Genomic DNA, 26,934 nt, shown 5'->3' on the forward strand with positions numbered 1-26,934 from the left:
TAATAGTTTACTTCCTCCAACTTTATCCTTTCTTCTTTCTCAGGATAGGTGAAGCTATTTGGGGTCTTTTGTGGTTCCATATAAATTTTTTGAATATTTGTTCAAGTTCTGTGAAATAGGCCATTGGTATCTGGATAAGAATGGTGTTGAATCTATAGATTGCTTTGGGTAGTATGGACATTTCAATAATGGTAAGCCTTCTTATCCATGAACACAATGTATGCTTTCACTTATTTGTATCTTCTTCAGTTTCTTTCTTCAGTGTCTTAAAATTTTCCAAGTATGTGTCTTTTACATCCTTGGTTAATTTATTCCATGGTACTTTATTATTTGGAAGCAATTGTGAATGGGGTTGTTTTCTTAGTTTCCCCTTCTTATAGTTTATTATTAGTGCATAAAAATGCAACTGATTACTGGATATTTATTTTGTATCCTGCTACTTTACTGAATTCATTTATCAGTTCTAGTAGTTTCTTGGTGGAATCTTTAGGTTCTCTCTATACAGTATCATGTCCTCTTCAAATAATGACAGTTTTACTTCTTCCTTTCCAATTTGGCTGCCTTTTATTTCTTCTTGTCTGATTGCTGTGGCTAGGACTTCCAGTACAGTGTTGAATAAGAGTAGTGAAAGCAAGGCCTGGCCAGTGTGACTTAGTTGGTTTAATGCCATCCCATGAACCAAAAGGTCTCTGGCTCAATTCTCAGTAGGGGCACATGCCCAGGTTGCAGGTTCAGTCCTGGTTGGGATGTGTACAGGAGGCAGGTGATCAATATTTCTCTCTCACATTGATGTTTCTCTCTCCCTCTCTTTTCCTCTCTCTCTAAAAAAATCAATAAAAACATATTTTTTAGAAAAGAGAGTGGTGGCCCTGGCCTGTTTGCTCAGTGGTTAGAGCATCAGCCCATGCACCAAAGGGCCATGGGTTCGATTCCCAGTCAGGGGCACATACCTGAGTTGCAGGTTCAATCCCAGGCCCCAGTGAGGCACATGTGGGAGGCAACCAATCAATGTCTCTCACATCGATATCTCTCTCCCCCTCCATCTCTCTAAAAATCAATGGAAAACATATTCTTGGATGAGAATTAACAAAACAAAAAAAGAGAGTGGCAAAAGCCAACATCCCTCTCTTGTTCCTGATCTTAAGGGAAACACTTTTAATTTTTGCCCATTCATTATGAAGTTGGCTGTGGGTTTGTCATACATGGCTTTTATTATGTTGAGGTATACTCCCTCTGTTCTCACTTTGCTGAGATTTTTTTATGTATATTTTTATTGATTTCAGAAAGGAAGGGAGAGAGAGAGAGAGATAGAAACATCAATGATGAAAGAGAATCATTGATCAGCTGCCTCCTGCACATCCCACACTGGGGATTGAGCCCGCAACCTGGGGCCTGTGCCCTGACCAGGAATCAAACCTGTTTTGCTAATATTTTGTTGAGGATTTTAGCATGTGTGTTCATCAGGGATACTGGCCTATAATTTTCTTTGTGGTGTCTTTATCTGGTTTTGAAATTAGGATAATGCTGTCCTCGTAAAATGAGCTTGGGAGCCTTCCCTCCTCTTAAATTTTTGGTAATACTTTGAGAAGGATAGGTGTTAGTTCTTCTTTGAATATTTGGTAAAATTTACCTGTGAAGCCATCCAGTCCAGGACTTCTGTTTATTAGAAGTGTTTTTATTAATGTTTCAATTTCATTAGTTGTAATCTGCCCCTGCTGATTTTTACAGACAGATAGAATGTGGGCACCTCTTCTCAGCTGTGGTGCTCTGGGTGGGGGGAGTCTGTCTTGGGTTTGAGACCCCACTCTTCTCAGGGGGAAACTTTTGCAGCTGAGTTATCCCTCTTGAATCTCAACCACTGCCTGTGGGAGCAGGCCCAGCCCCTTTTGCCATGTGGCTTCTTCTGTGACTCCTTGGTTATAAGACTTCTGTTCAGCTAGTCTTCAGTTGGTTATTTGGGTTGGTTGCTCTATATTTTAGTTGTAATTCCAGTTTGGTTCTGGGAGGAGGTGAGTATAGCTTCCACCTACTCTGCTGCCATTTCAGATCCCTCCCCTCACCCCCCATTTCACATGTTTTTAAGATAAAACAAGGTTCAAACCATACATTTTCTGTGAACTGCTAAAGATTAGGAAAAATTACTTTCTTTTCTCATGGCCTCGATTGACAAGAAGCACACCTACAGGGGGCAGAAAGAGGAGTGAATCTGTTTTATAGACCCTAGTCATGAAGCCCTTGGGGCATTGCCATGTGTGGTAGAATTTACTGAGGCTCCTGGCAATGAGCAGGGTGGCAGGGAGAGGTTCAGAACTGCTTGCTGTTGAAATACAGTCTGCGTTTATTTTATATCGGCCTATTTTGGTCCCCAGTGAGAAAGTTATTTTAATAAAATCTTGCTCTGCTAGAAATATACACAAGTGGCAGGTGTCAGAAAAAGGGAAGTTATAGCACTCCATTTTCCTTGAGACTTTAAGAAGTTTATAAAGTTGTTTGTTCTCTTTTAACCTTTATAAGTAAACACTGGTGCATCCAGAAGCCCAAGTCGAAAAGGACATTAAATGTAGATTGGACCAGTGATCCTCAAATGGATCGGAATCTTGGGGCCAGGATTCAGAGGATCTGTATTTTTAACAAGCTGCCCAAGCGATTCTGCTACAGCCAGCCCAGTGTTTGTGAGAGCCCAGCATTTGGGGACATCTAGTCTGGTCCAGTCCAGAACTCTTTTTTTTTTTTTTTTTTAATTTTTTTTTTTTAATTTTTATTGCTTAAAGTATTACAAAGGGTATTACATATGTGTCCATTTTATCCCCCCGCCCTAGACAGTCCCCTAGCCTCCCCTATCCCCCAATGTCTTATGTCCACTGGTTATGCTTATATGCATGCATACAAGTCCTTTAGTTGATCTCTTACCCCCCTACCTCCTGCCCCGCAACCCTCCCCGGCCTTCCTGCTGCAGTTTGACAATCTGTTTGAGGCAGCTCTGCCTCTGTATCTATTATTGTTCAAAAGTTTATAATGGTCTCTATTATCCATGAATGAGTGAGATCATGTGGTATTTTTCCTTCATTGACTGGCTTATTTCACTTAGCATAATGCTCTCCAGTTCCATCCATGACGTTGCAAATGGTAAGAGTTCCTTCCTTTTTAGAGCAGCATAGTATTCCATCGTGTAGGTGTACCACAGTTTTCTGATCCATTCATCTACTGATGGGCACTTAGGCTGTTTCCAGATCTTAGCTATGGTGAATTGTGCTGCTATGAACATAGGGGTGCATATATCCTTTCTGATTGGTGTTTCTGGTTTCTTGGGATATATTCCTAGAAGTGGGATCACAGGGTCAAATGGGAGTTCCATTTTCAGTTTTTTAAGGAAACTCCATACTGTCTTCCATAGTGGCTGCACCAGTCTGCATTCCCACCAGCAGTGCACAAGTGTTCCTTTTTCTCCACATCCTCTCCAGCACTTGTCGTTTGTTGATTTGTTGATGATAGCCAGTCTGACAGGTGTGAGATGGTACCTCATTGTTGTTTTGATTTGCATCTCTCGGATGATTAGTGACTTTGAGCATGTTTTCATATGTCTCTTGGCTTTCTGAATGTCCTCTTTTGAAAGGTGTCTATTTAGGTCCTTTGCCCATTTTTTGATTGGATTGTTTATCTTCCTTTTGTTAAGTTGTATGAGTTCCCTATAAATTTTGGAGATTAGGCCCTTATCAGATATGACATTGGCAAATATGTTTTCCCACACAGTGGGTTTTCTCGTTGTTTTGTTGATGGTTTCTTTTGCTGTGCAGAAGCTTTTTATTTTGATGTAGTCCCATTTGTTCATTTTCTCTTTCGTTTCAAGTGCCCTAGGAGCTGTATCAGTGAAGAAATTGCTTCGGCATATGTCTGAGATTTTGTTGCCTTTGGATTCTTCTAGAATTTTTATGGTTTCCTGTCGTACATTTAAGTCCTTTATCCATTTTGAGTTTATTTTTGTGTATGGTGTAAGTTGGTGGTCTAGTTTCATTTTCTTGCATATATCTGTCCAATTTTCCCAACACCATTTATTGAAGAGACTATCTTGGCTCCATTGTATGTTCTTGCCTCCTTTGTCAAATATTAATTGAGCATATTGGTTCGGGCCGATTTCTGGGCTCTCTATTCTATTCCATTGATCTATATGCCTATTCTTGTGCCAGTACCAGGCAGTTTTGAGAACAGTGGCTTTGTAATACATCTTGATATCTGGTATTGAGATCCCACCTACTTTGGTCTTTTTCAGGATTGCTGCAGCTATTCGGGGTCTTTTTTTATTCCAGATGAATTTTTGGAGAGTTCGTTCTAGATCTCTGAAGTATGCCATTGGTATTTTAATGGGAAGTGCATTGAATTTATAGATTGCTTTGGGTAGTATGGACATTTTAATGATGTTGATTCTACCAATCCATGAACACGGTATGTTCTTCCATCTGTTTATGTCTTCCTCTATATCATTTTTCAACGTCCTGTAGTTTTCTGAGTAGAGGTCTTTTACCTCTTTAGTTAAGTTTATTCCTAGGTAGCTTAATTTTTTTGGTGCGATGGTAAACGGGATTGTTTTTATAATCTCTCTTTCTGAAAGTTCACTATTGGTGTATAGAAATGCCTCGGATTTCTTGGGGTTAATTTTGTATCCTGCTACATTGCCAAATTCATGTATTAAGTCCAGTAGCTTTTTGATGGAGTCTCTAGGGTTTTGTATGTATAATATCATGTCGTCTGCAAATAAGGACAGTTTTACTTCCTCTTTTCCAATTTGGATGCCTTTTATTTCTTCTTCTTGCCGAATTGCAATGGCTAACACTTCCAGTACTATGTTGAAGAGGAGTGGTGAGAGGGGGCATCCCTGTCTTGTTCCTGTTCTTAGGGGGAATGGTATTAGTTTTTGTCCATTGAGTATGATGTTGGCTGTGGGCCTGTCATATATGGCTTTTATTATGTTGAGGTATGATCCTTCTACTCCCACCTTGCTGAGAGCTTTTATCAAAAATGGGTGTTGAATTTTGTCAAATGCTTTTTCTGCATCAATTGATATGACCATGTGGTTTTTTTCTTTCAATTTGTTTATGTGATGTATCACGTTTATTGATTTGCGGATATTGTACCATCCTTGCATCCCTGGGATAAATCCTACTTGGTCATGGTGTATGATCTTTCTGATGTACTGCTGGATCCGATTTGCTAAGATTTTGTTGAGGATTTTGGCATCTATGTTCATGAGGGATATTGGCCTGTAATTCTCTTTCATTGTGTTGTCTTTACCTGGTTTTGGTATTAGGGTGATGCTGGCTTCATAGAATGAGCTTGGAAGTGTTCCTTCCTCTTGAATTTTTTGTAGTAGTCTGAGGAGGATAGGTTTCAGTTCTCCCTTGAATGTTTGGTAAAACTCCCCTGTGAAGCCGTCTGGTCCTGGGCTTTTGTTTGCTGGAAGCTTTTTGATGACTGCTTCAATTTCTTCCATAGTTATTGGCCTGTTGAGATTTTTAGATTCTTCCTGATTGAGTTTTGGAATGTTGTATTTTTCTATGAATTTGTCCATTTCCTCCAGGTTGTCTAGTTTGTTGGAGTAGAGCTGTCCATAGTATTTTTTAACAATCATTTGTATTTCTGTGGGGTCTGTTGTTATTTCGCCTCTATCGTTTCTGATTTTGTTTATTTGGGTCCTCTCTCTTTGCTTCTTGGTGAGTCTGGCTAGAGGTTTGTCAATCTTGTTTATCCTTTCAAAGAACCAGCTCTTGGTTTCATTGATTTTCTGTATTGTTTTTTTGGTCTCTATGTCATTTATTTCTGCTCTAATCTTTATTATCTCCTTCCTTCTGCTCACTCTGGGGTTTTCTTGTTGCTCTCTTTCTAATTCTTTGAGTTGTAGAGTTAGATGATTTACTACCATTTTTTCTTGTTTTTTGAGATAGGCCTGTAGAGCTATAAACTTCCCTCTCAGGACTGCTTTCATTGTGTCCCATAGGTTTTGGATTGTTGTGTTTTCATTGTCATTAGTTTCCAGGATGTTTCGAATTTCTTCTTTGATTTCATTGGTAACCCAATCAATATTTAATAGCATGCTATTCAGCTTCCAGGTGTTTGAGTATTTTGGGTTGTTTTTATTGTAGTTTATTTCTAATATTATGCCATCGTGGTCTGCGAAGACGCTTTTTATGATTTCAATCTTCTTGAATTTGGGGATACTTTGCTTGTGACCCAATATATGGTCTATTTTTGAATATGTCCTATGAGCATTTGAGTAGAATGTATATTCCCTGGCTTTCGGGTGAAGTGTTCTGAAGATGTCTATTAAGTCCATCTGATCTAGTGAGTCATTTAGGATTGCTGTATCTTTGCTGATTATTTGTCTAGAAGACTTATCCAGTGCTGTCAGTGGTGTATTAAAGTCCCCTACAATGATTGTATTGTTGTCGATCTCTCCTTTGATATCCTCCAGGAGTTTTTTTATGAATTTGGGTGCTCCTGCATTGGGTGCATATATGTTTACCAGGGTTATATCTTCTTGTTGTATTGATCCCTTTAGTATTATGAAGTGGCCTTCCTTATCTCTTGTCATGGCCTTCACTTTGAGGTCTATTTTGTCCGATATAAGTATTGCTACCCCAGCTTTCTTTTCCTTTCCATTTGCCTGAAAGATATTTTTCCATCCTTTCACTTTCAGTCTGTGTGAGTCCCTTCTAATGAGGTGGGTTTCTTGTAGACAGCAGATGTATGGGTCATGTTTTTTTATCCATTCAGCCACTCGATGTCTTTTGTTTGGAGCATTTAGTCCGTTTACGTTTAAAGTTATTATTGAAAGGTACTTGTTTGTAGGCATTTCTGTTTTTGTGTGGCTGTTTTCTTTCTGAGCTTTTTATTTCTTCTTTTTATACCAGTCCCTTTAGCATTCCTTGCATTGCTGGCTTGGTGGTGATAAACTCCCTTAGCCTTTTTTTGTCTGTGAAGCTTCTTATTTCCCCTTCAAGTTTGAATGATAGCCTTGCTGGATAGAGTATTCTTGGATTCAGTCCTTTGCTTTGCATCACTTTGTAAATTTCCGTCCATTCTTTTCTGGCCTGATGTGTTTCTGTTGAGAAATCATTTGACAATCTAATGGGAGATCCCTTGTATGTAACTTTCCGTCTCTCTCTTGCAGCCTGTAAGATTCTCTCTTTGTCCTGAACATTTGCCATGGTAATTATGATGTGTCTTGGTGTGGGTCTTTTTGGGTTCACCTTGTTTGGGACTCTCTGGGCTTGTGTGACTTTTTTCTTCCCCACCTCAGGGATGTTTTCTGATATTATTTCTTCTAATAGGTTTTCTAATCCTTGTTCATCCTTCTGTTGTTCTGGTACCCCTATTATTCGTATGTTGTTTCGTTTCATGTTGTCCCAAAGCTCCCTTAGGCTCTCCTCCTGTCTTTTCATTTTTTTCTCCAATTGCAGTACGTTTTGGGTGTGTTTTGCTTCCTTGTCTTCTAAATCACTAATTCGGTCCTCCGCTTCTCCTAGTCTACTGTTGATACTTTCAATGGAGTTTTTCATTGCAGCTATATCACTCTTCATTTCTTCTTGGGTCTTACTTAAGTTGTTGATTTTTTCATCTGTTTCTTCTAGCTTCTTGGAGAGGTTGTCGATTTTTTCCTCCATCCGGTTTATGCACTCTAGGACCCTTATTCTGAATTCTTTTTCTGTCATGTTGCATGCCTCTGTATTACTTAGCTGCTTTTCTGGAGAGTCCTCCTTCTCTTTCCTTTGGGGGTTTCTTTGTCTACCCATGTTTGATCTCGCTGACATATCTAGACGTTGAGTCGTTCAGTGGCTGCTCCCTTGGTGGCAGTGACTCCTTGGTCTGTGGTTGCTCTTCGGGCGGTTGCGGTAGCAGCTGCTCTTCAGTTGGCAGCAGCTCCTCTGGTGGGTGCTGTTCACAGCTGTGGTGGCTCTTCTGGCTGGTGGGGCAAGGTTTCACGTACAGCTGCTGTTCCTCAGCAGAGGGTGTGGTGCTCAGGAGGTTGCTGTTGCTTGGATCTGCTGCGTTGATTTAAAGGCACAAAATACAACACAACAAGGCACCACGTACCAGGCACTATACACAAATATATTCACGATATTAATAACCCCAAATAAAGGTGACCACCTGAATTAAGAGAATTAGGGGATAAGGAAGAAGGAAGAGAAAAAGAGAAAAGAGAAAAAAGAAAAGAAAATTAGGGACCAAAAAAAGGAGTGCAAAAATGAAATTGGGAAAAAGGAGGGGGGAAAATAAAAGCGAGAAAAGAAAAGAAAAAAAAAGAGCGAAAAGAGAGAATGAAGTGGAAGAGGGGAAGAGACTTTTTTATATGAGGAGAATACTCCTATAGAACAGCCATTAATCCCAACAAATTCCAGCAACAGCTCCCTGGAGATGAATGCAAACTAGAAACAACCAATAATATAACGATGAAAATAGAATGGAGAACACTAATCCCAAAATAAAATAAAGAGAAAATAAAATGGCACTTTAAAAAAAAAATGGTAAAATGGTAGCAGTAATAATACTGGTTAAAAATAAGAAGGTAGTAATTAAAAGGGTAAAATCAGGTGATGGAAAAAAGAAGAAATAAAAAAAAGAAAAAAAAGAAGAAGAAAAGAAAAAAGAAAAAAAAAGAGAAAAAAAATTGGTTTCTTAGTTAAAAGGTGAAAAAAGAAAAAAAAAATATTGCAGTAGTGAAGGTCCTTCGGTTCTTCTATTCTTCAGTGTGGCTCGCCTTAGACCTGCCAGGTATTCAGGAGAGTGTTGAGTTTCCCTGCGATACACTGTTTCTCTGTGTTATAAACCACAGTCCTTATTTTAAAGCAAGCCGCATTTGTTTCCCAGACTGCCTTATTTTGTGTTTAGCAAAGAGTCAGTTTGTGGGTCAGCCTCTGGGTGGCAGTGTTCTGGGGTTGGCCTCTGAGGCTATAGGGCCTCTCTGTCCAGTGGAAGTTCACTGCCCAGAGCTGGCTGCGTAAGAGTTATCAGTGCTGTGTTGTTGCTGGGATTGAAAATCCCTCTATAGGCCAGACCCTGTTAACTCCCAGGGACTGATCAGGTTATTTTAATCCTTGATCTCCTACAGGGTGGAATCTGGGTGTGGCTGTGTTCCTTGCCTGGGGGTTGGGGGAGGAGTCTCACTCTCCGGAAAGAATGGCTGCCTCAGCCCTGGGCTCGGGGGTGTCTCAGCACTCAATTCGCTGCCACCTCTTCCTGTCCCCCTTCTCTCCTCAGTCTCTCCCCAGATTCCACTCCTCCGCACACTATCCCTCTCTTCAGCACAGGTGAGTGTCTGTATCCAAAATGTCCCATGAACAGGATTCAGTGAAAACAAACAAACAAACACCGGCCGGACAACAAACGCTTCCCCGGAAACGGGGAAGGCTTGGTTTCTGTAAGCTTCTTCTCTTACCAGGACTGCATGGTCTGGTCAGCTCTTCAGGCTGCCCCCTTTAGGCTCAGTCCTCTGTGATCACAGACCCAGCTCTCAATTCCCCCGGCGGCGCCAGGAATCCCGCAGTTCTCCTTTCCCCCGTCAGGGGCTCTGCCTGTCCCAAGGGACGCGGCTGTCTGCCACGCGGTCTCCCTCCGACTCTCTGGGCTCAGAGGTGTGGCAAACTTTCCTGCCCAAATCCCTGGTTTTTTTACCTTTCCAGGGGAGTTCTGCTCTTCCCGGCTGTAAACCGTCTCGCCAGCTGAGGAATTTCGCCAATTCGGGGTGGATGTTACTAGTTTCAGCTGCTCACTCCATTTGCTCAGGGACACGACCTGGGACGCGTCTGCCTATACCGCCGCCATCTTCCAAAAAAACCAGAACTCTTATTTACAGATAAGAAAATAAAGGCCCACATAAAATTTTTTAAATTATCCAAGGTGTTAACATATTATGGACCATATGAACCATATTTCCTGTCTCCCAGCAAACCCACCCTCCCAGGTCACAGTGCCTCCTGGAGTGGTCACAGATAAGGTCTTAGGCCACTTGCTTTCCTCTGTAGACAAGACCTACTTAACACCAGAGGCTTTGTGATGTCATGTTGAAATCTGAGGGCGCCTGACTTCCATTCTCGGCTCTCTTCACTTTAACATACTGCCTTCAAGTTGAGTCACTTAATTACACTAAACCACTGCCTCTGTGAGAAGGCTACGAGCTCATTCTTCTCTATTTTACACTTGATTTTCATGAATTCTTTATTTTCTATAGGTTCCCTTCCTTAGTCTACTTAGAAGCTGGGTACTAAAGTGAAAATGTGATAATGTTCAATATGGATAAAAAAATATTTGTAAGACACATCCAGTGGCTCCACATTTGCTACATACTTACTGGCTCTGAACCTGAACACCCAGCTTTCCTAGAACTAAGAGTGAGTAAAGTGAACTTTGCTTTGTAAGTTTCCTGAATAGATAGTACATAACCAACACATATAAAGAAAAAGCATCCATCCCTCTGTTCATTCATTCACCAGGTATTGTTGACCAGCTATGTATGTTAGCACTGATTCAGACATGACATACATAGTGAGGAGGGGAGAAACTTGCCTACTCATGGAGCATTGGTTCTAAGGGAAATTGTATGCGAAGCCTGTCTAAAGGCTGTGCAGCCCCCTGGAGTGTAAGCTCCAGGAGGCAGAGATCTTCGTCTGTGCTGTTCATGGCTGTGCCTCCGGTGCCTAAGCCTAGTAACTGCACAATGGGTAGTTATTTAGTGAATGGAATTACTGCATTCTGTTTCACCCATCAGGAGAAATAGAAACTATAGCCCCTCCCAAATCAGCTATTTTACAAAAAGAAATGGAATAGACAATGCTTCATGAGAAATATTACTCATGGATGTTTCTATCTCCCTCTATTTTCCTCTCTAAAATCGATAAAAATGTTTTGTTATTTTAGAAAGGTCATTCGGGTGAGCTACCTATCAGTCTGCTCAGGTTGTAATGGCTGTGGTGATCAGGCTGCCATTTCTATGTAGCCTTCTAATCTCTCAGCTTCCAAAACATTTAAGAGCTGATACTGAACACACATGGATTACATACATGGGGTTTCTCTGTCATCCTCACCAGCAAAGTGTATCTCTGGGTGAAAGGGTGGTGGCCACGCTAAGAACACAAATAAAATGAGAGTTTGAAAATAGCTTGGGATTAATTAAGCACCAATACTTCCAGATAATAGAATTCTCTAAGATGATTAGTTTATAAGCAAAGTATGTGATGAAAAAGGTGGTTTTATAAGAATTTATAATAGGACTATTCTAGAGGTCCTGATTTATAAACAGCATTAGGTTCACTTTCACCACCTGAAGAAACACTGTTGATTTTCATTTTCATGAGACAAATTGGGAAATGGCTCAGTGCCCCCAGAAGGAAAAGTCCACCTAAGTTGTCATAAATTATATAGTTTCTCCACACTTAGCCTGAAATCTCAAGACACAAAAAAGCTCCTCAACTTCTTAACTTTCAACACTTTTAACATGAGAATATTGAAAGACCTAGAATGAAGGGAGCTGTTAGAACAGAAACAAAATTAAAAGTCGTGAGATGACAGATGTTTGCAGGAATGAGTTTGAGAATAGGAATGATTCTGCATCATTTAATCCCTACCTGGTTTGGCTTAGTGGATAGAGTGTCAGCCTGTGGACCAAAGGGTCCTGGGTTCAATCTTGTTCAAGGGCATGTACCTCGGTTGCAGGCTCCTCCCCGGCCCAGGCCCCTGGCTGGGCTGTGCAGGAGGCAACCAGCCGATGTGTTTCTCTCACATTGATATTTCTGTCTGTCTTTCCCTCTCTCTTCCACTCTCTCTAAAAATCAATGGGAAAATATCCTCAGGTGAGGGTTAACAACAAAAAAGTGCTGTGCCTGAGCAATTCATACTAATCAGCAAGAGATAAGGAGAAGGCCCGGCTGGTGTGGCTCAGTGGTTGAACATCAACCTATGAACTGGAAGGTCATGGTTCAATTCCTGGTCAGGGCGCACATGCCCAGGTTTCAGACTCGATCCCCAGTGGCAGCCAATCAATGATTCTCTCTCATCATTGATGTTTCTATCTCCCTCTCCCTTTCTGTCTGAAATCAATAAAAATTAAAAAAAATTAAGAAAATGTTTTAGTCACAATTTTAAATTAAAGTGGTTTGTGATGGTGTTAATATTTAATACAGGCATATTGGATAAATTTTTAAAAGATTGTAAAGAAGCAATAAGAGTCAGGACCAAGGTTATAAACCTCGTTCTCTCTCTGACACTGTGCCTCCTGAATTGATGCAATGTGAAGTACATAAAAGTCCACATAAAGTGTTCGTGCCAAAAATGCTTAACCTAAACCTAAGCAAGTTTCCTCGGGCCCAGCTTCCAGTTTTCAAGCAAATTGGGACAAGTTAAATGACACAATGTAGAATAATATGACAAATCCCAAAAGACATTTTTATAAGACAGCTGCCCTGGTCTCTTCAAAAAGTCAATGATTTTTATGAAAAAAGTTAATAGTTTTTATTTTCATGTCATGAAAAATGGAGAGGAACTAGTGTAGATTTAACCTAGACATTAAAACCAAATGCATGCAACAACAAAAAATAATAAATTTAACCAAGGAGGTAAAAGACCTATATTCAGAAAAACTATAGGACATTTAAAAAGGAAATAGAAGAAGAGACAAATAAGCGGAAGCATATACCATGTTCATGAATTGGAAGAATGAACATCATTAAAATGTCCATGCTACCCAAAGCAAAGATTCAGCACAATTCCTAGTAAAATCGCACTAGCATATCACAGACCTAGAACAAATATTCCAAAAATGTATATGCAACCAAGAAAGATCCTAGTAGCTTCAGCAATCCTGAGAAAGAACAAAGTTGGAGGTGTCACAATACCTGATATCAAACTATATTACAAGGCCATCGAAATCAAAACAGCCTGGTACTGGCATCTATAATAATAAAAGTGTAATATGCTAATTAACCAGACGACCTTCCAGACAAAGCTGGGGCTGTGAGGGAAGCCCGGGTCCCTGGGTGCCTGCCGGCAGCTGGAGGGAAGCCTGGGTCCTGGGTGCCAGAGGGAAGCCGGTGCTGGCAGCCAGGGGAGGGAAGGCCTACTCTTGCATGAATTTCGTGCATCAGGCCTCTAATACTGTATAAGAATAGGCATATATATCAATGGAACAGAACAGAGAGCCCAAAAATCAACCCACATCTTTATAGTCAATTAATATTTGACAAAGGAGGCAAGAGCATGCAATAGAATAAAGACAGTTTCTTCAATAAATGGTGTTGGAAAAATTGGACAGATACATGCAAAAAAATGAAACTAGACCACCAACTTACATTATACACAAGAATAAACTCAAAATGGATTAAAGACTTAAATGTAATTGCAAAACCATAAAAATCCTAGAAGAAAACATAGGTAGTAAAGTCCAGATATCCCTTGTAGCAATATTTTTGTTTATATATCTCCTAGAGCAAGAGAAACAAAGGAAAAAATAAACAAATGGGATTACATCAAACTAAAAAGCTGAACAGCAAAAGAAACCATCAACAAAATGAAAAGGGAACCCACTGGATGGGAGAAAATATTTGCCAACAATACATCTGATAAGGGGTAAATTTCCAAAATACTAGTATACAAAGAACTCATACAGCTCAACACCAGGAAGACAATCCCATTAAAGAATGGGCAAAGGACCTGAGTAGATAATTCTCCAAAGTGGATGTACAGATGGCTAATAAACATATGGAAAAAACAAAAAATGTTCAGTGTCACAAATCATAAGAGAGATGCAAATTAAAACCATAGTGAGATATCACCTCACACCTGCCAGAATGGCTGTCATCAATAAATCAACAAACAAGTGCTGGTGAGGATGTGGAGAAAAGGGAATACTCATGCACTGTTGGTGGGCATGTAGACTGGTGCAGCCACAGTGGAAAACAATATGGAGCTTCTCAAATAATTAAAAATGAAACGTCCTTTTGACCAGTGATCCCACTTCTGGGAATGTATTCTAAGAATCTGAAACCCTAATCAGAAAGGGTGCACAAGAATACCACCTTGCGTTCATAGCAGTGTTATTTACAACAGCCACGATCTGGAAGCAGCACATGTGCCCATCAGTGGAGTGGATAGAAAAAGCTGTGGTACATTTACACATGGAATACTACACAGCCATAAAAAGGGAACTTTTTGCCCTAGTTGGTTTGGCTCAGTGGATAGAGCATCAGCCTGTGGACTGAAGGGTCCTGGGTTCGATTCCGGCCAAGCCCTGAGTTATGGGCTTGATCCCCAGTGCGGGGTGTGCAGAAGGCAGCTGATCAATGATTCTCTCTCATCATTGATGTTTCTATCTCTCCCTTTCCCTTCCTCTTTGAAATCAATAAAAATATTTAAAAAATAAAAAATAATTTTATAAAGGGAACTTTTACCTTTTGTGACAGCATGGATGGACCTGCTGATTATTATGCTAAGTGAAATAAGTCATTCAGAGAAAGACAAATACCATATGATCTCACTTGTATATGGAATCTAATAAACGGATGAACAAAATGAGACCAGAGGCATGGATACATGGAACAGACTGACAGAAGTTAGAGGGGAAAGGGGGTAGGAGGACTGGAGGAAAGAAGGTGAGAGATTAGCCAAAAAGCATATATGCATAATCCATAGACACAGGCAACAGAGTGAGGGACAGAGGGAAGGGGGCTGGGTGGAAATGTGCAAAGCGGCGGGGCGGGGGGAGTTGGGGGGAGGTAGGTTTACCTGTAATAGTGTCAAGAATAAAAATAAAGTTTTTTTTAAAAATGCAATAATGCAATGTGTGAACCTTGACTAATTCTGCTTTGGGTTAAAAAAATAAAGCTATGAAAAGTATTCTAGGGTCAATTGGAGAAATTTGAATATGGAGTTGTATGTTAGGTGGTATGTCATTATTGTTACTTTGAGAATGGACCTGTGGTTATGTACTAGTATGAGATGTTTTATGCTTACAAGATGTGTGCTAAAGCAGGAAGGCGTGAAGAGTCTTGTCTGCTACTGTCAAATCCAGGTAGATCATATATGTGTGCTCATTGTGCTGTTCTCTCAAGTTTTCACTATGTTTGAATGTCTTATATGTAGACTACCTACTGAAGTATATACATATATACTAAATTTTTAAAGAACTGATGAATTAATATTTCCCTTTTCTATTGTAGGCTCAAGAGAAAGGAAGATTAGACTATGCTAAGGTAGGTAAATTTTATTTATAGCACACAGTTTTATACATTTCAGTTTGGTGTTTGTTTTTCTGTTTATATTTGAAAGGTCAAAAGAACCATCACATTCAAAGCTGAGAGACATTCCCTGTTAAGTAACAGGCATTAGTAGGTGAAGCAAGATTCATTCAACAATAAGTTTATTTACTAAGCGCCTGCTTCATTCCGGACAACAGGGAAGGTGTGGGGAATACAACAGTGAATCAGGTCCAGTCTTTCCTTTCTGGACATTTACAATCTAGTGGGGGAGACAGATAACTAATGAAAAAAACTAAATGGATACATAATATAATGCCAGATGGGTATAAGTGCTATGAAGAAAAAAAATAAACAAGGTAAGTAAGACCAGGAAGCATTGCTGGAAAGATGCCTTTGGCCAGTGGATGGGAAAAAGCTGTTATGCCATCAGATCATACCTAGGAAGCACCAAACAGGGCAGACTTGGGCTCCTGAAGGCAGTATTTCTCACATCACCTGTGGAGTTCTTGAAAACACACATGCCTAGGTAACCATTGCATCACCCCCTCTTTCACCGAGGTCAGAATCCCCTGGTGGGAAGAGCGGGGCAGGGGCAGGAGGAAGGGTTTGAGAGAAGGTGCTGCAGATAATCTGACACACGTCCTTGGTTGAAAATTGCTTTGGGGAGTTCAGATTTCAGCTTACCAGTGAAGCCTGGGAACACACATGGGTCGCATTCTGTTTTCCCCTCAGGGGCAAATGGAACATTTTAGCAGGTGTGTGGGATGCATGTAGCTGCTGGGCTAAAGGAACATGTTAACCATCTGGTTTATTCAACAGCAGGAATATCCAGGGTGTGAGCACACCTGCACTCCAGAGACAGGGAGGGAGAAATACGACCTGGAAGGGTTCTGCTTGCAGGGGAAACAGCTGAAACCCACAGCGTTCTCAGGGCTGACCGGAACCCTGTGCTCTCCTGGCCACCCCAGGTTTACGCCTTTTCTCTAACTCCTTTCCTTGCCTGAAATGCAGTCCCTCCTTTTCTCTGTTTCTCAAGAAAATTAGATAATAGGAGCACCTCTAACTTGAGAACTTCCATATCTGTCACTTTGTCTTAGATGTTTGCTTGAGTCTTACCAGATACCCAAATGTGAGTTGTGGACATATCCTCTTGGGTCTCCCACAGGCAAAGGAGCTCAATGCTTAAATGGAACTCAGTACCTTCCCTGACATCTCTGGTCTTTTTTTTTTTTTTTAATAGATTTTATTTTTTAGAGCAGCTTTAGGTTCACATCAAAATTGAGCAAAAAGTATAGAGTTCCCACCCATCCACACACAGGCACAGCCTCCCCACTATCAATATTCTCCAGAGTGGTACTAGTACATCTGTTACAATGAACTTACATTGACACATCATTATCATCCCAAGTCCATAGTGTCCATTAGGGTCCACTTTTAGTGTTATATCTCTGGTCCTTGTTACTTTTCTTTCTCCTGTTGTTGGCACTATCATCCCACCAGTCAACCATATGAGAAACTTAGAAGTCACCCTGAGTGCTCCTACTTCCTCACCCTATATTCCATGACCAAGTCATGCCAATTTTATGTCCTAAATTATCTTGAATCTAACCCATCTTGATCTTTCAGCCATTGCTCAATGTAAGTCCCTTCATCTGAACTACTGGAAAACCTACTAACTGGTCTCCCAGCCTCTCCCTTGTCCCCACAAATCCATTAGTACTCAGAATGTCAAAACCACAAATCCGACAATTTCGCACTCCATCTTAAAACCCTTCGTTAGCTTCATGTTGTCTGTAAAGCAGTTTCAAAGCTTGCTAGATTGGCATATAAAGCTCTGTGATCACACCCCCGAGAGGGACTCTCCGGCTTCTTCTCCTTCTACCCTGTGCTCCAGCAGCACCAAATTACATAAAATGTGCAGTTTCTGTTCTTCATACTGGCCCCTCTGCTCATAATGCCCTTTCCCCTTTATCGGGCCCCTCCTGTCCTCCTGTATGGCTTAATTTAGGATCATGTGCTGCAGCAAGTCCTCCCTGGTTGCCCAGGCTGGAGTAGGTGCTTTCCTCCGTTCTTCTGTACATTGTGGGTCTCAGTCACTGCACTTAACTGTTATCATGATCCACTTATGAGACAGATCATGGCCTGTGAGCTCTCAGAGGGCAGGGACAGTGTCTTATTTGCCTTTGTACACTTGGTGTGTGAGTGAGTGAGTGAGTGAGTGAGTGAGTGAGTGAGAAAATAGAAGGCACATGAAGTTAGTTCAGGAGAAAATCTGATATAGGGTTTTTTATCTTAGAGAAGAAAGGAAAGCTTTTGACATCTGTTGCAGGTATTAAGTAGATTGAGAAGGTTGCTGAGAAAGGTTGTAATAAATTAGTTGGGAGATAAAGGCTGGGATTTTACTGTGATAGTAAAAGAAAGCTAACTTATGAACCAAAAAGTAAAGCAATCGAGTAACTATTGATCATTGCTGCTTATTTATGACTCAAAGAACTCCTTTAGGGTTTCTTATTGCAGAAGCACATGACAATGGAAGAAGTTTGAAAAAAATAAAAAAAATAGGGTGCACAGATGAAACACCCCAGGACTGAGCTCTGCCACCAACTCATTGCAAAATCTGATATCAGCCCTAACCAGTTTGGCTCAGTGGATAGAGTGTTGGCCTGCAGACTGAAGGGTCCCAGGTTTCATGACTCCTGCACATACTTAGGGGCACGTGCAGGAGTCAATTGATCAATGTGTCTCTCTCACATCAATATTTCTCTCCCGGTCCCTTCCACTCTCTCTAAAAAAATAAAAAATAAAAATAAATTAATGGGAAAAAATATCCTCAGGTGAGGATTAACAACAACAAAAATCCGGTATCAATCACTTGACCCTTTCAGTCTTCCCTCACTTTCTTTAGTATAAAACGAGCAATTTAAAGTAGTGCTGTTTTATTCTGTAGGCCCATTCCAAATTTGAGAGGAGACATTCGGGGAGGGGGGGTGCATTCTTATCTTGTATATTTCTGCAGTCCAGATTCATTCCTTTATCCACTCGTCCACCCAGTCGCTATGTATTTGACATTTAATATGTGTGCCGCACTGTGCGGGTGCTGACTCCCACCATGAACAAGACTGACACAGGCCTCTCCATCACACACTTCCTGGACTCAGACCTCCCTATCTTAAGTAGCCACTCCCCATTTGCTCTATTTTATTTTCCTTCTTAACATTTTTTATTTTTATTTAGGTGCTTCTTTCTTTCTTTCTCCTACTAGACTATAGAGCCCTGCAGGCAAGGCACAGGGTGGTTCTTTGTTCCTGGTTGCATCACCTGTGTCCAACACTGGCTTACATATAGGAGTGCTTGATAAATGCGTTGGATGAGTGTTGCATCAGAGTTATGCCAGAAGTGCAGGACACTGCAAGAGGTCTGGAATCAATTGTAGACTCAAATTAGCCTTTTTAACAGTATATTGACTATACAACACAGTCCGTTCCAATGTTCAGTAACCCTAAGTTTACCTTCCCAAGTGCCCAGTGACCATGTATCTCATGCAGTAAACAGAAACCCGCCACCTGGAATATATGGCAGTAGTCTGATAGTTAAGGACATAACTATCTAGGTAATTAATCCAGACCTCTCATCCTTACACCGACCTAAACCCAAGTACCACGGGGAAGATAGATTATATCCATCTCTACTAAGTATGGAGGAGATGTTGGCAGGATGCAGCTTGCGTATTCTCTTATGCCGTATACTCATCATGACCTCAGTTCTACTCATCTCGTTCTGTGTGGTCACAGTGCTCATACTGACTATTACAGGCACCATGCCTCGTGACTTGGGGCTTCCCTGGTGGGTTTATCTGTAAAACTACATTGGAAACTTAGTGGCTATTTCTGGAGACCGTCATGAAATTTATCTGTAGCTGGAAATTCTTTATTGCCAAGTTGTGAGTATTTACTCAAAAGCCAAATTTTATCTGAAAAATAAGATTTCAAGAGCCATAGGAAATTATTTTGTCCGGGTGCTCTGTGGCTAAAGATGCCACCTCAGATTTAGTCAGTCTCAGAATGGCGAGGCAGAAGGAAAAAGGGCAGAAGAGGCCATAGCTTCAAAATCAGCCTCAGCTGGATCTGTAGGATGTCTGTCACATTCAGCAAAACAGTGGTCTGTATTCAAACACTCAAATAAGAAATTGAATTACTTTTTAATTGAGTTCCTGTTGCAGTAGAGTCTGGATATGAATGCTTTGCACGGCTGCAGTGCCTTTCATCTTAAGATATCAAAGCCCTCGACAACTATTAATTCATTAAGTCTCTCCTGCCTCGGTAAGGTGGTTAACACAAGCACAGGCGTCCTCTACCCACGACTGAAACTCGTCCCTCTGGGGGCTGGGCAGGGAAGGCAGCTGCTTAACTGTAAGGTGATTCTATCCAGTAGCTTCTAAAATGGAAAAACAAGAAACATCTTACTTACCTAGTTAAAACTGCAGGAGGAGTTTTATTAGACAGAATGTAATTACCAGGAGTGAATTGTGACCAAGAAGCTGGTGCTACCAGTTTTGCTCATATGCACAATGCCATGGGGACCTTAATTACAGTGATTGGTCTGCAGCCTGGTTGTGGAGGCTTCTGGCCCCAAGGTTAAGCTCTAGTGATTCAGTTCAGTGCTAGAGGGGAGAGCGCCACCTCCAGAACTGCAGGAATCTGTGGCCGTGTGCTGGGACTGCTGCCTGAGCTCCTCGGACCACAGTCGCACTCAGTTTGCTATGGTACCTAACATATATGTCTGAAGGAAAGGGACTATGTTGCCTGCTCTTGCTTAGAAAAACATCTACAGCGTCTGTGTATTTCCCCCAGCTGGAGCCGAGCGTATGCCTGTAGTTTAGCCTACTGCTACGTGACATAAGCATGCTGCTAAAAGACTGGGCAGATGGTATTTTTACCACTTCAGGCAAAACATGGCACCTATGGTTTGGCTTTCTACAATTTTAATTTTTTAACACATTCAGAATGGCTTGCTTAAATATCTCCATCACAGAGACGCAGGCTTTTCCTAATTTCCTTTTTATAATTGCTGCAGATATCTGTAAATGTCACTTGGTCAGAGCCACAGCCTGTCAGCACTGAAGAGGCCTCCTGCTCGTCTTTCACAAGTGCCTAGGATGGAGCCGTAAATGGGCTTGAAACTTCATGCTAATTTTGACACAAAGAGTCTAAATTTACAGAAGCTTTCTTTATATTCATCTCCAGTCTTTGCTGTGCAGTTCCCATTATTTTCCCCATGACTCAGTACAGAACAGAGAGTTGTTCTTTCTAATGTCTCCTTACTCGGTAAGTTCACTCTAAGCTTAGAGAATTGCTCAAGATTAAGCACTTGATAAAGAAAGATCTTGCAGGTGTTGATTCATTAGGCATCCAGTCCTCAGTTAAATGTAAGGTAGGTTTTTTAAATATGTTTTTTATTGATTTTAGAGAAAGAAAGGGAGAGGGAGAAAGAAAAACATCGATTGGCTACCTCCTGCATGCCCTGCACTGGGGATCAAGCCTGCAATCCCGGCTTGTGCCCTGACCAGGAATCAAACAGGTGACCTCTTGGTGCATGGGAAGAGGCTCAACCAACTGAGCTTTTTGACTTACGCTCTCTCCTAGAATTTATTCCGGATCCTAGTGCAGCACATTCTTCTGGCTCGGTCCTCTTCCTCCCGTGCCTCTCAGGCACAGTGTGCAGAAGGACTGCTCCCCTCCTCCCTCCCGCCCTCAGAAGGCCTCACACATTTTGTTTTGTTATAAAACGCATTTGCATAGGGTGCACATTAAAATTCTCTTCCAACCATCTAACAGTGCTGTCCACAGACATTTGCATTTGTATTTGCATGATCACATATCATCACTTCCCTTTACGAAGAAAAAAGAGCCTTTCCTCACATGTCCTGGTTCTCCTTTCCAAGGTTGCCCTTTTAGCTGGTTTTTCTTTTATTCTACACAGAGTGTGTCAAACACTTGGCTGCATATTGAGTCCAAAATTCTTTTTTTGAACCTTGAATATAAAATTTGCTATAATATTATTGTCCTTTCTTTACTGACAGAGCCAGGCTCTTTTTTTCTTTTCTTTTCTTTTTTTGGCAATTTTTGCCTGCTCGTTCTATCCCAAGCCCTAGCTAACTGGCTCTGAGAATTTTTCACATTGGCACATTTAGAGACCAGATGTTGCTGTGTTTTCTCTTCCCTATACCCCTTTCTTGGGCAGATGCTGCATCTCCTACCCTGGGGCTTTACATCAGCTCCTTGGTAGAATATCCCATACAGCATCACTTATGCATGCAATCTCTCACTTCCTCTGACCTCTTGAAGTTGTCTGAACATTTAGGATCCCTGTTTTAGTGATAATTATGGAGATTATGTAGAAGCATTGATATTCCCCTCCCCCATTTTTTTCCATAAAGGACTTGTAGTAAATTTGATCAGATGTTTATAACATGGGCAAAAGTAGGTTTACAGTTGTGAGTACAGGAAACAGCTTATTCTTATATTATTATTTATTAATTATTGTATTATTTTCCATACAAACAACTGTAAACCTACACTTGCCCCACCCCGTAGAATTTCAAGAAAAATTACCCAAAAGAAAAAAGATAAAAGAAAGACAAAAGAAAGAACAAAAAAAGAAAAATTATGCAAATTCAAATGCCATTATGATATAAATGCAACTATGTAAAATGTGACATGCTTGATAAAGACTGGAAGACAACACATAAAAATGTAAATAAGGGCATTAAGGTGACCACATTTAAGCATATTTAAAATAAGAAATACATTGTATTTTTTAAGGATTTCTGGTTTCAAAGTGTACTCTAATTTGAATTGAAATTTTTCAGATTATAACCTGGGCTACTGAGAATTGAAAAATGTGTTTTTACTGATATAATCAGAATTTAATTCTAGGCTCCTAAAGAATTGCTTGCTTCTATGGCGATAGGCAGAAAAACACAAGTGGAGAATGTAAATTTTTTTACACTGTGAGGTTTTGTGCTAGGCCTCAGAGGGGTTGAGGTGCTGGAGGACAGCTGCGGACGAGGGGAACCTAGCCCTAGGCAGGCATTGCAGGTGTTGGTCTAAATCCCCACTCCTTGTTTTCTTAAAAATCAGATAAAACCAGTTATTATTCTTTTTTGGCAGTCACATTTCAGACAAGTATTTTGCCTTACAGCAATAATGAATGGATTTTGCTTAATCTTTTTTTCAGAACAATTGATCTACTAAAATCAGTTTTTGCAACTACTGCTCTGATTCCAAATCTCCATCAATATATAATTATTAATGATGGAAAAATAATCACAGATCAGTTTTTGTTCACAATAAAGCTTAGAAACTTTTTAGATCATGTGAAAATTTTAATCCAAATAAATTCTAATCACACATGCAGTCATTAATGCCTTTAACCAGCGTGTGCCTTATCATGAGCCTTCAAGTCATTTTGCAAAACAGTTGCCCTCTGGACATTTATTCCTTGCCCATCATCAAGCTAGTGTTTTCCCTCCTAAAGGCTTCTAGTATATTATTTTGCATTGGTCCTCAGTGACTATCATCTTGCTTTGATGATCTATTCTTCTAATTTCTTAATGTTATTTTAAAATTGGATTCTTGTTCTCTGAGGTGTTAGCAATCCCTCACACCTCAATGGCATCAACAGATTTAATGACCATAATCTCTGTTCCCTTGTGCATCATGAATGAAATTATTAAATGATAGCAATAACCCTCTGGATGACATCATAAAATGTGTCACCCTTTCAGTTGTTAACCTAATGCTGTTAATACTAATTTAATTCAATCCTCTAAGCAATTGTCTTTTTTATTTTTCTTCAGATCATATATTCCTACTTTGTGATCTTTGGTTTCTAATTTTATATATAAAATGCGAAATTACTTAGTTCATAACAGTAATATTTAGTGGGGCAATCTCTCCCATTCTTTTTTTTTTTTTTTTTTTAATTTTTTTTTTTTAATTAAATCTTTATTGTTCAGATTATTACATTTGTTCCTCTTTTTTTTCCCCCCATAACTCCCCTCCTCCCAGTTCCCGCCCCACCCTCCGCCCTCACTCCCCACCCACTGTCCTCATCCATAGGTGCACGATTTTTGTCCAGTCTCTTCCCGCATCTCCCACACCCCTTTCCCCCCCAGGAATAGTCAGTCCATTCCCTTTCTATGTCCCTGATTCTATTATAATCTACAGTTCATTCTGTTCATCAGATTATTTATTCACTTGATTCTTAGATTCACTTGTTGATAGATGCATATTTGTTGTTCATAATTTGTATCTTTACCTTTTTCTTCCTCTTCCCCTTCTTAAAGGATACCTTTCAGCATTTCATATAATCCTGGTTTGGTGGTGATGAACTCCTTTAGCTTTTCCTTATCTGTGAAGCTCTTTATCTGACCTTCAATTCTGAATGATAGCTTTGCTGGATAAAGTAATCTTGGTTGTAGGTTCTTGGTATTCATCACTTTGAATATTTCTTGCCACTCCCTTCTGGCCTGCAAAGTTTCTGTTGAGAAATCAGCTGACAGTCGTATGGGTATTCCCTTGTAGGTAACTGAGTTTCTTTCTCTTGCTGTTTTTAAGATTCTCTCTTTATCTTTTGCTCTTGGCATTTTAATTATGATGTGTCTTGGTGTGGTCCTCTTTGGATTCCTTTTGTTTGGGGTTCTCTGCGCTTCTTGGACCTGTAAGTCCATTTCTTTCACCAGGTGGGGGAAGTTTTCTGTCATTATTTCTTCAAATAGGTTTTCAATATCTTGCTCTCTCTCATCTTCTGGCACCCCTATAATTCTGATGTTGGTACGCTTGAAGCTGTCCCAGAGGCTCCTTACACTATCCTCGCATTTTTGGATTCTTTTTTCATTTTGCTTTTCCGGTTGGGTGTTTTTTGCTTCCTCGCATTTCAAATCATTGACTTGATTCTTGCGCTCCTCTGGTCTGCTGTCGGGAGTCTGTATAATATTCGTTATTTCAGTCCGTGTATGCTTAATTTCTAGTTGGTTCCCCAATATAACATCGAGGGTCTTATTAGTTTTCTTGTAGATCTCATTAAGTTTATCGGCGGCTTCTAAACAGTTCTTGAGAGACCTTAAAAGTGTGGTTCTGAACTCTATATCTTCCATTGACAATTTTGTCCTGTTTCTTTGTCTCTGCATTTTGTTATGCTTTCTTGGTGCACCCCCTAGTGGTCTTTGTGCTCAGTCTTATAGTTAAACCTTGATTGTTGTAGCTAATTCCAGGGAGGGTTTGACCTCCAGGCCAAGTGGCTATGAGAATCAGCTGTGTCAGCAGTGAGAGAACTTCTGTCCTCTAGGGAGGTGCTAATCTAGCCTTTGCCTGAGGCTATCCAGCAAAAGCCTCTGTGCAGGGCTTGGGCGGGGCGGGTCACACAGGATCAACAGGGTGGGCCGGAGAGAGCAGTTATGGCGGCTCTCAGTCCTGTCCCCAGGTGCTCTGCCTCTCTGAGTCCCAGCACCCGCTGCAAAGCTCAGAGAGAAAGCTGCACTCGCTCTGACCGAAGCCAGACAGTCCCGCTTCTCCCGTTTGAGTCTGGGTCCCTAAAGACTCTCCCGGATCTGGAGCTCAGAGTCTGCGACTCCCTCCCGATTGAAAACGCCAACCGCGCCCTCCGCCGCCAGCCCGCTCTCGCACTCCGCACCTCAGAATTTGACTTCAGCACTGCGCCTCCTCTGAGTGTCCGTATGCGTTTCTCTTTCCTCCTAGTTGTAGGACTTCCACTCAGCCAGCGTTCCTGTGGTTCTGGGTGATGTCCCTTCCGTTTTTTGGTTTCACTTTTGAAGTAGTTGTTCAGAGCAGCAAACTCCGGCGTTAACCTATGCCGCCATCTTGGTTCTCTCCCATTCTTAAATTAACCATTTTGAATTACTGACACCTAAAAATTACATATTTATATAATAACTAACATTTATCAGGAAGCTTCGGCAGACTTAGATTTTTGATGACCAGTTCTTGTTTGTAAGCCTGGAATCATGTCTGGTTTTTCTCACCATTATATATCCCCTAAGGGCCTAACACAGTACTAGATACCCAATCAATATTTGTTGAATTACTGTTGAATGAATGAACGAATGAATGACCCACGGTATGCCAAATGTTTGTGCCTATATTCTGTACTTTTAATTCATAAGGCATATTTGACTCCACCTTTGCTCTTGTTATTTTCCCCCAAGTACATTTTTAATCAAATTATTATATCCTCAAAGCCTTGCACTCCTGGTTTGAAATAAAGATGCAATTGGAATAACCTTTTGAATCTAGAAAGCTAAGTAAAAATGCCCTCCAGGCTGGTTCTGTGTGTGAATGCTCTGCACTGTGGGATACTGGATCCAATTAGTGCTCCTAGTTAGTGGTATCAGGAGCCACCTGTGCACAGCGAGGGCCTATGTGCCTTTATGTAGGGATAGAGCCTGCTGTCTCCACAGAGGAGCCTGAAACAGTTCTGAGTAGAGCTGAAGGGAATATTATCTGTTTCCTTGTCATTAAAAAATATATATATACAAAGGAGAAACATGGGTTTTCCAAAATTATATTTTTTGAGAGAACAGAGAGGCACTTGTTTATAGATGCTGAATGTGGTTTTAGTAAGTTAGAAGTCTTTGTCATGACCTGGATTGATATTTCCAAACTTAGCCACTACCCCTACAGCCTGATTTTGTACAGCAATAAGGATTTCTGATGTTAAGATGTTTGATCTTTCACAAACCTGTTCATTTGTTTCATTGGTGCATATGAAGCTGTGTCCCCAAGCACTACTCACCCCCACCACCCCCCCCAACACACACACACACTGTGGTGAGTAGATTCTATCCCTTTCCCCCAAGTCCTTGACTTCCTGGCTTGATGAAAGGTCTTACCTATTCACCAGAACATAGTAAAGCCCACAGTCAATCTCTGAAGATTGATTCCTGCGTAGCGCAAGGGTGCCCCTTGTGGAAGGTCTCCCTGTTCTAGATCTCAGGAACTTCTAACCTTTATCTGCCATCCACTCTGACAAGATTTGTGGGCACCAGTTCGGAAAGGTTGTTAAGCCTTTGAACGCACTCTGATCTCTCTACGGTGCCTGCCATCAGGCCACCACACGCATGTTTTTCAGTATGTATGCTGTTCAAGACACACCTGATCAGATGTTTCTATCAAATTCTATCTCTGAAGTCCTTCATTTCATGGAGAAGAGATCAAATTACCTAAGAGTGTTCACACAGTTACTATCTCACAGTCATGATTCTGCCCAGGTCCACTGACTCTACAGTGTGTTGCCACCATGCTGCTTCTCAAGATGCTTCCTTCAGCCCTAGCCCGTTTGGCTCAGTGGATTGAGCGTCAGCCTAGGGCAGTGATGGCGAACCTTTTGAGCTCGGTGTGTCAGCATTTTGAAAAACCCTAACTTAACTCTGGTGCCGTGTCACATATAGAAATTTTTTGATATTTGCAACCATAGTAAAACAAAGATTTATATTTTTGATATTTATTTTATATATTTAAATGCCATTTAACAAAGAAAAATCAACCAAAAAAAATGAGTTCACGTGTCACCTCTGACACGCGTGTCATAAGTTCGCCATCACTGGCCTAGGGACTGAAGGGTACCGGGTTCAATTCCAGTCAAGGGCACATGTCTGGGTTTCGGGCTTGATCCCCAG

General features: G+C 40.9%; 1 protein-coding gene across 3 annotated transcripts in view; it reads left to right on the forward strand.

Annotated features, from left to right (window-relative positions):
* Positions 1 to 26,934, forward strand: part of PDSS2 (decaprenyl diphosphate synthase subunit 2) — a 245,723-nt gene that overhangs the window by 206,584 nt on the left and 12,205 nt on the right. For all 3 annotated transcript variants that reach the window (XM_036317452.1, XM_036317453.1, XM_036317454.1), the window contains one exon: positions 15,201 to 15,233. In XM_036317452.1, coding sequence (XP_036173345.1) covers positions 15,201 to 15,233 — 33 coding nt within the window. The remainder of the gene's footprint in view (positions 1 to 15,200; positions 15,234 to 26,934) is intronic.

This window comes from Myotis myotis, unplaced genomic scaffold, assembly GCF_014108235.1.
Source record: "Myotis myotis isolate mMyoMyo1 unplaced genomic scaffold, mMyoMyo1.p scaffold_m19_p_7, whole genome shotgun sequence".
In the NCBI taxonomy this organism is placed as follows: Eukaryota; Metazoa; Chordata; class Mammalia; order Chiroptera; family Vespertilionidae; genus Myotis; species Myotis myotis.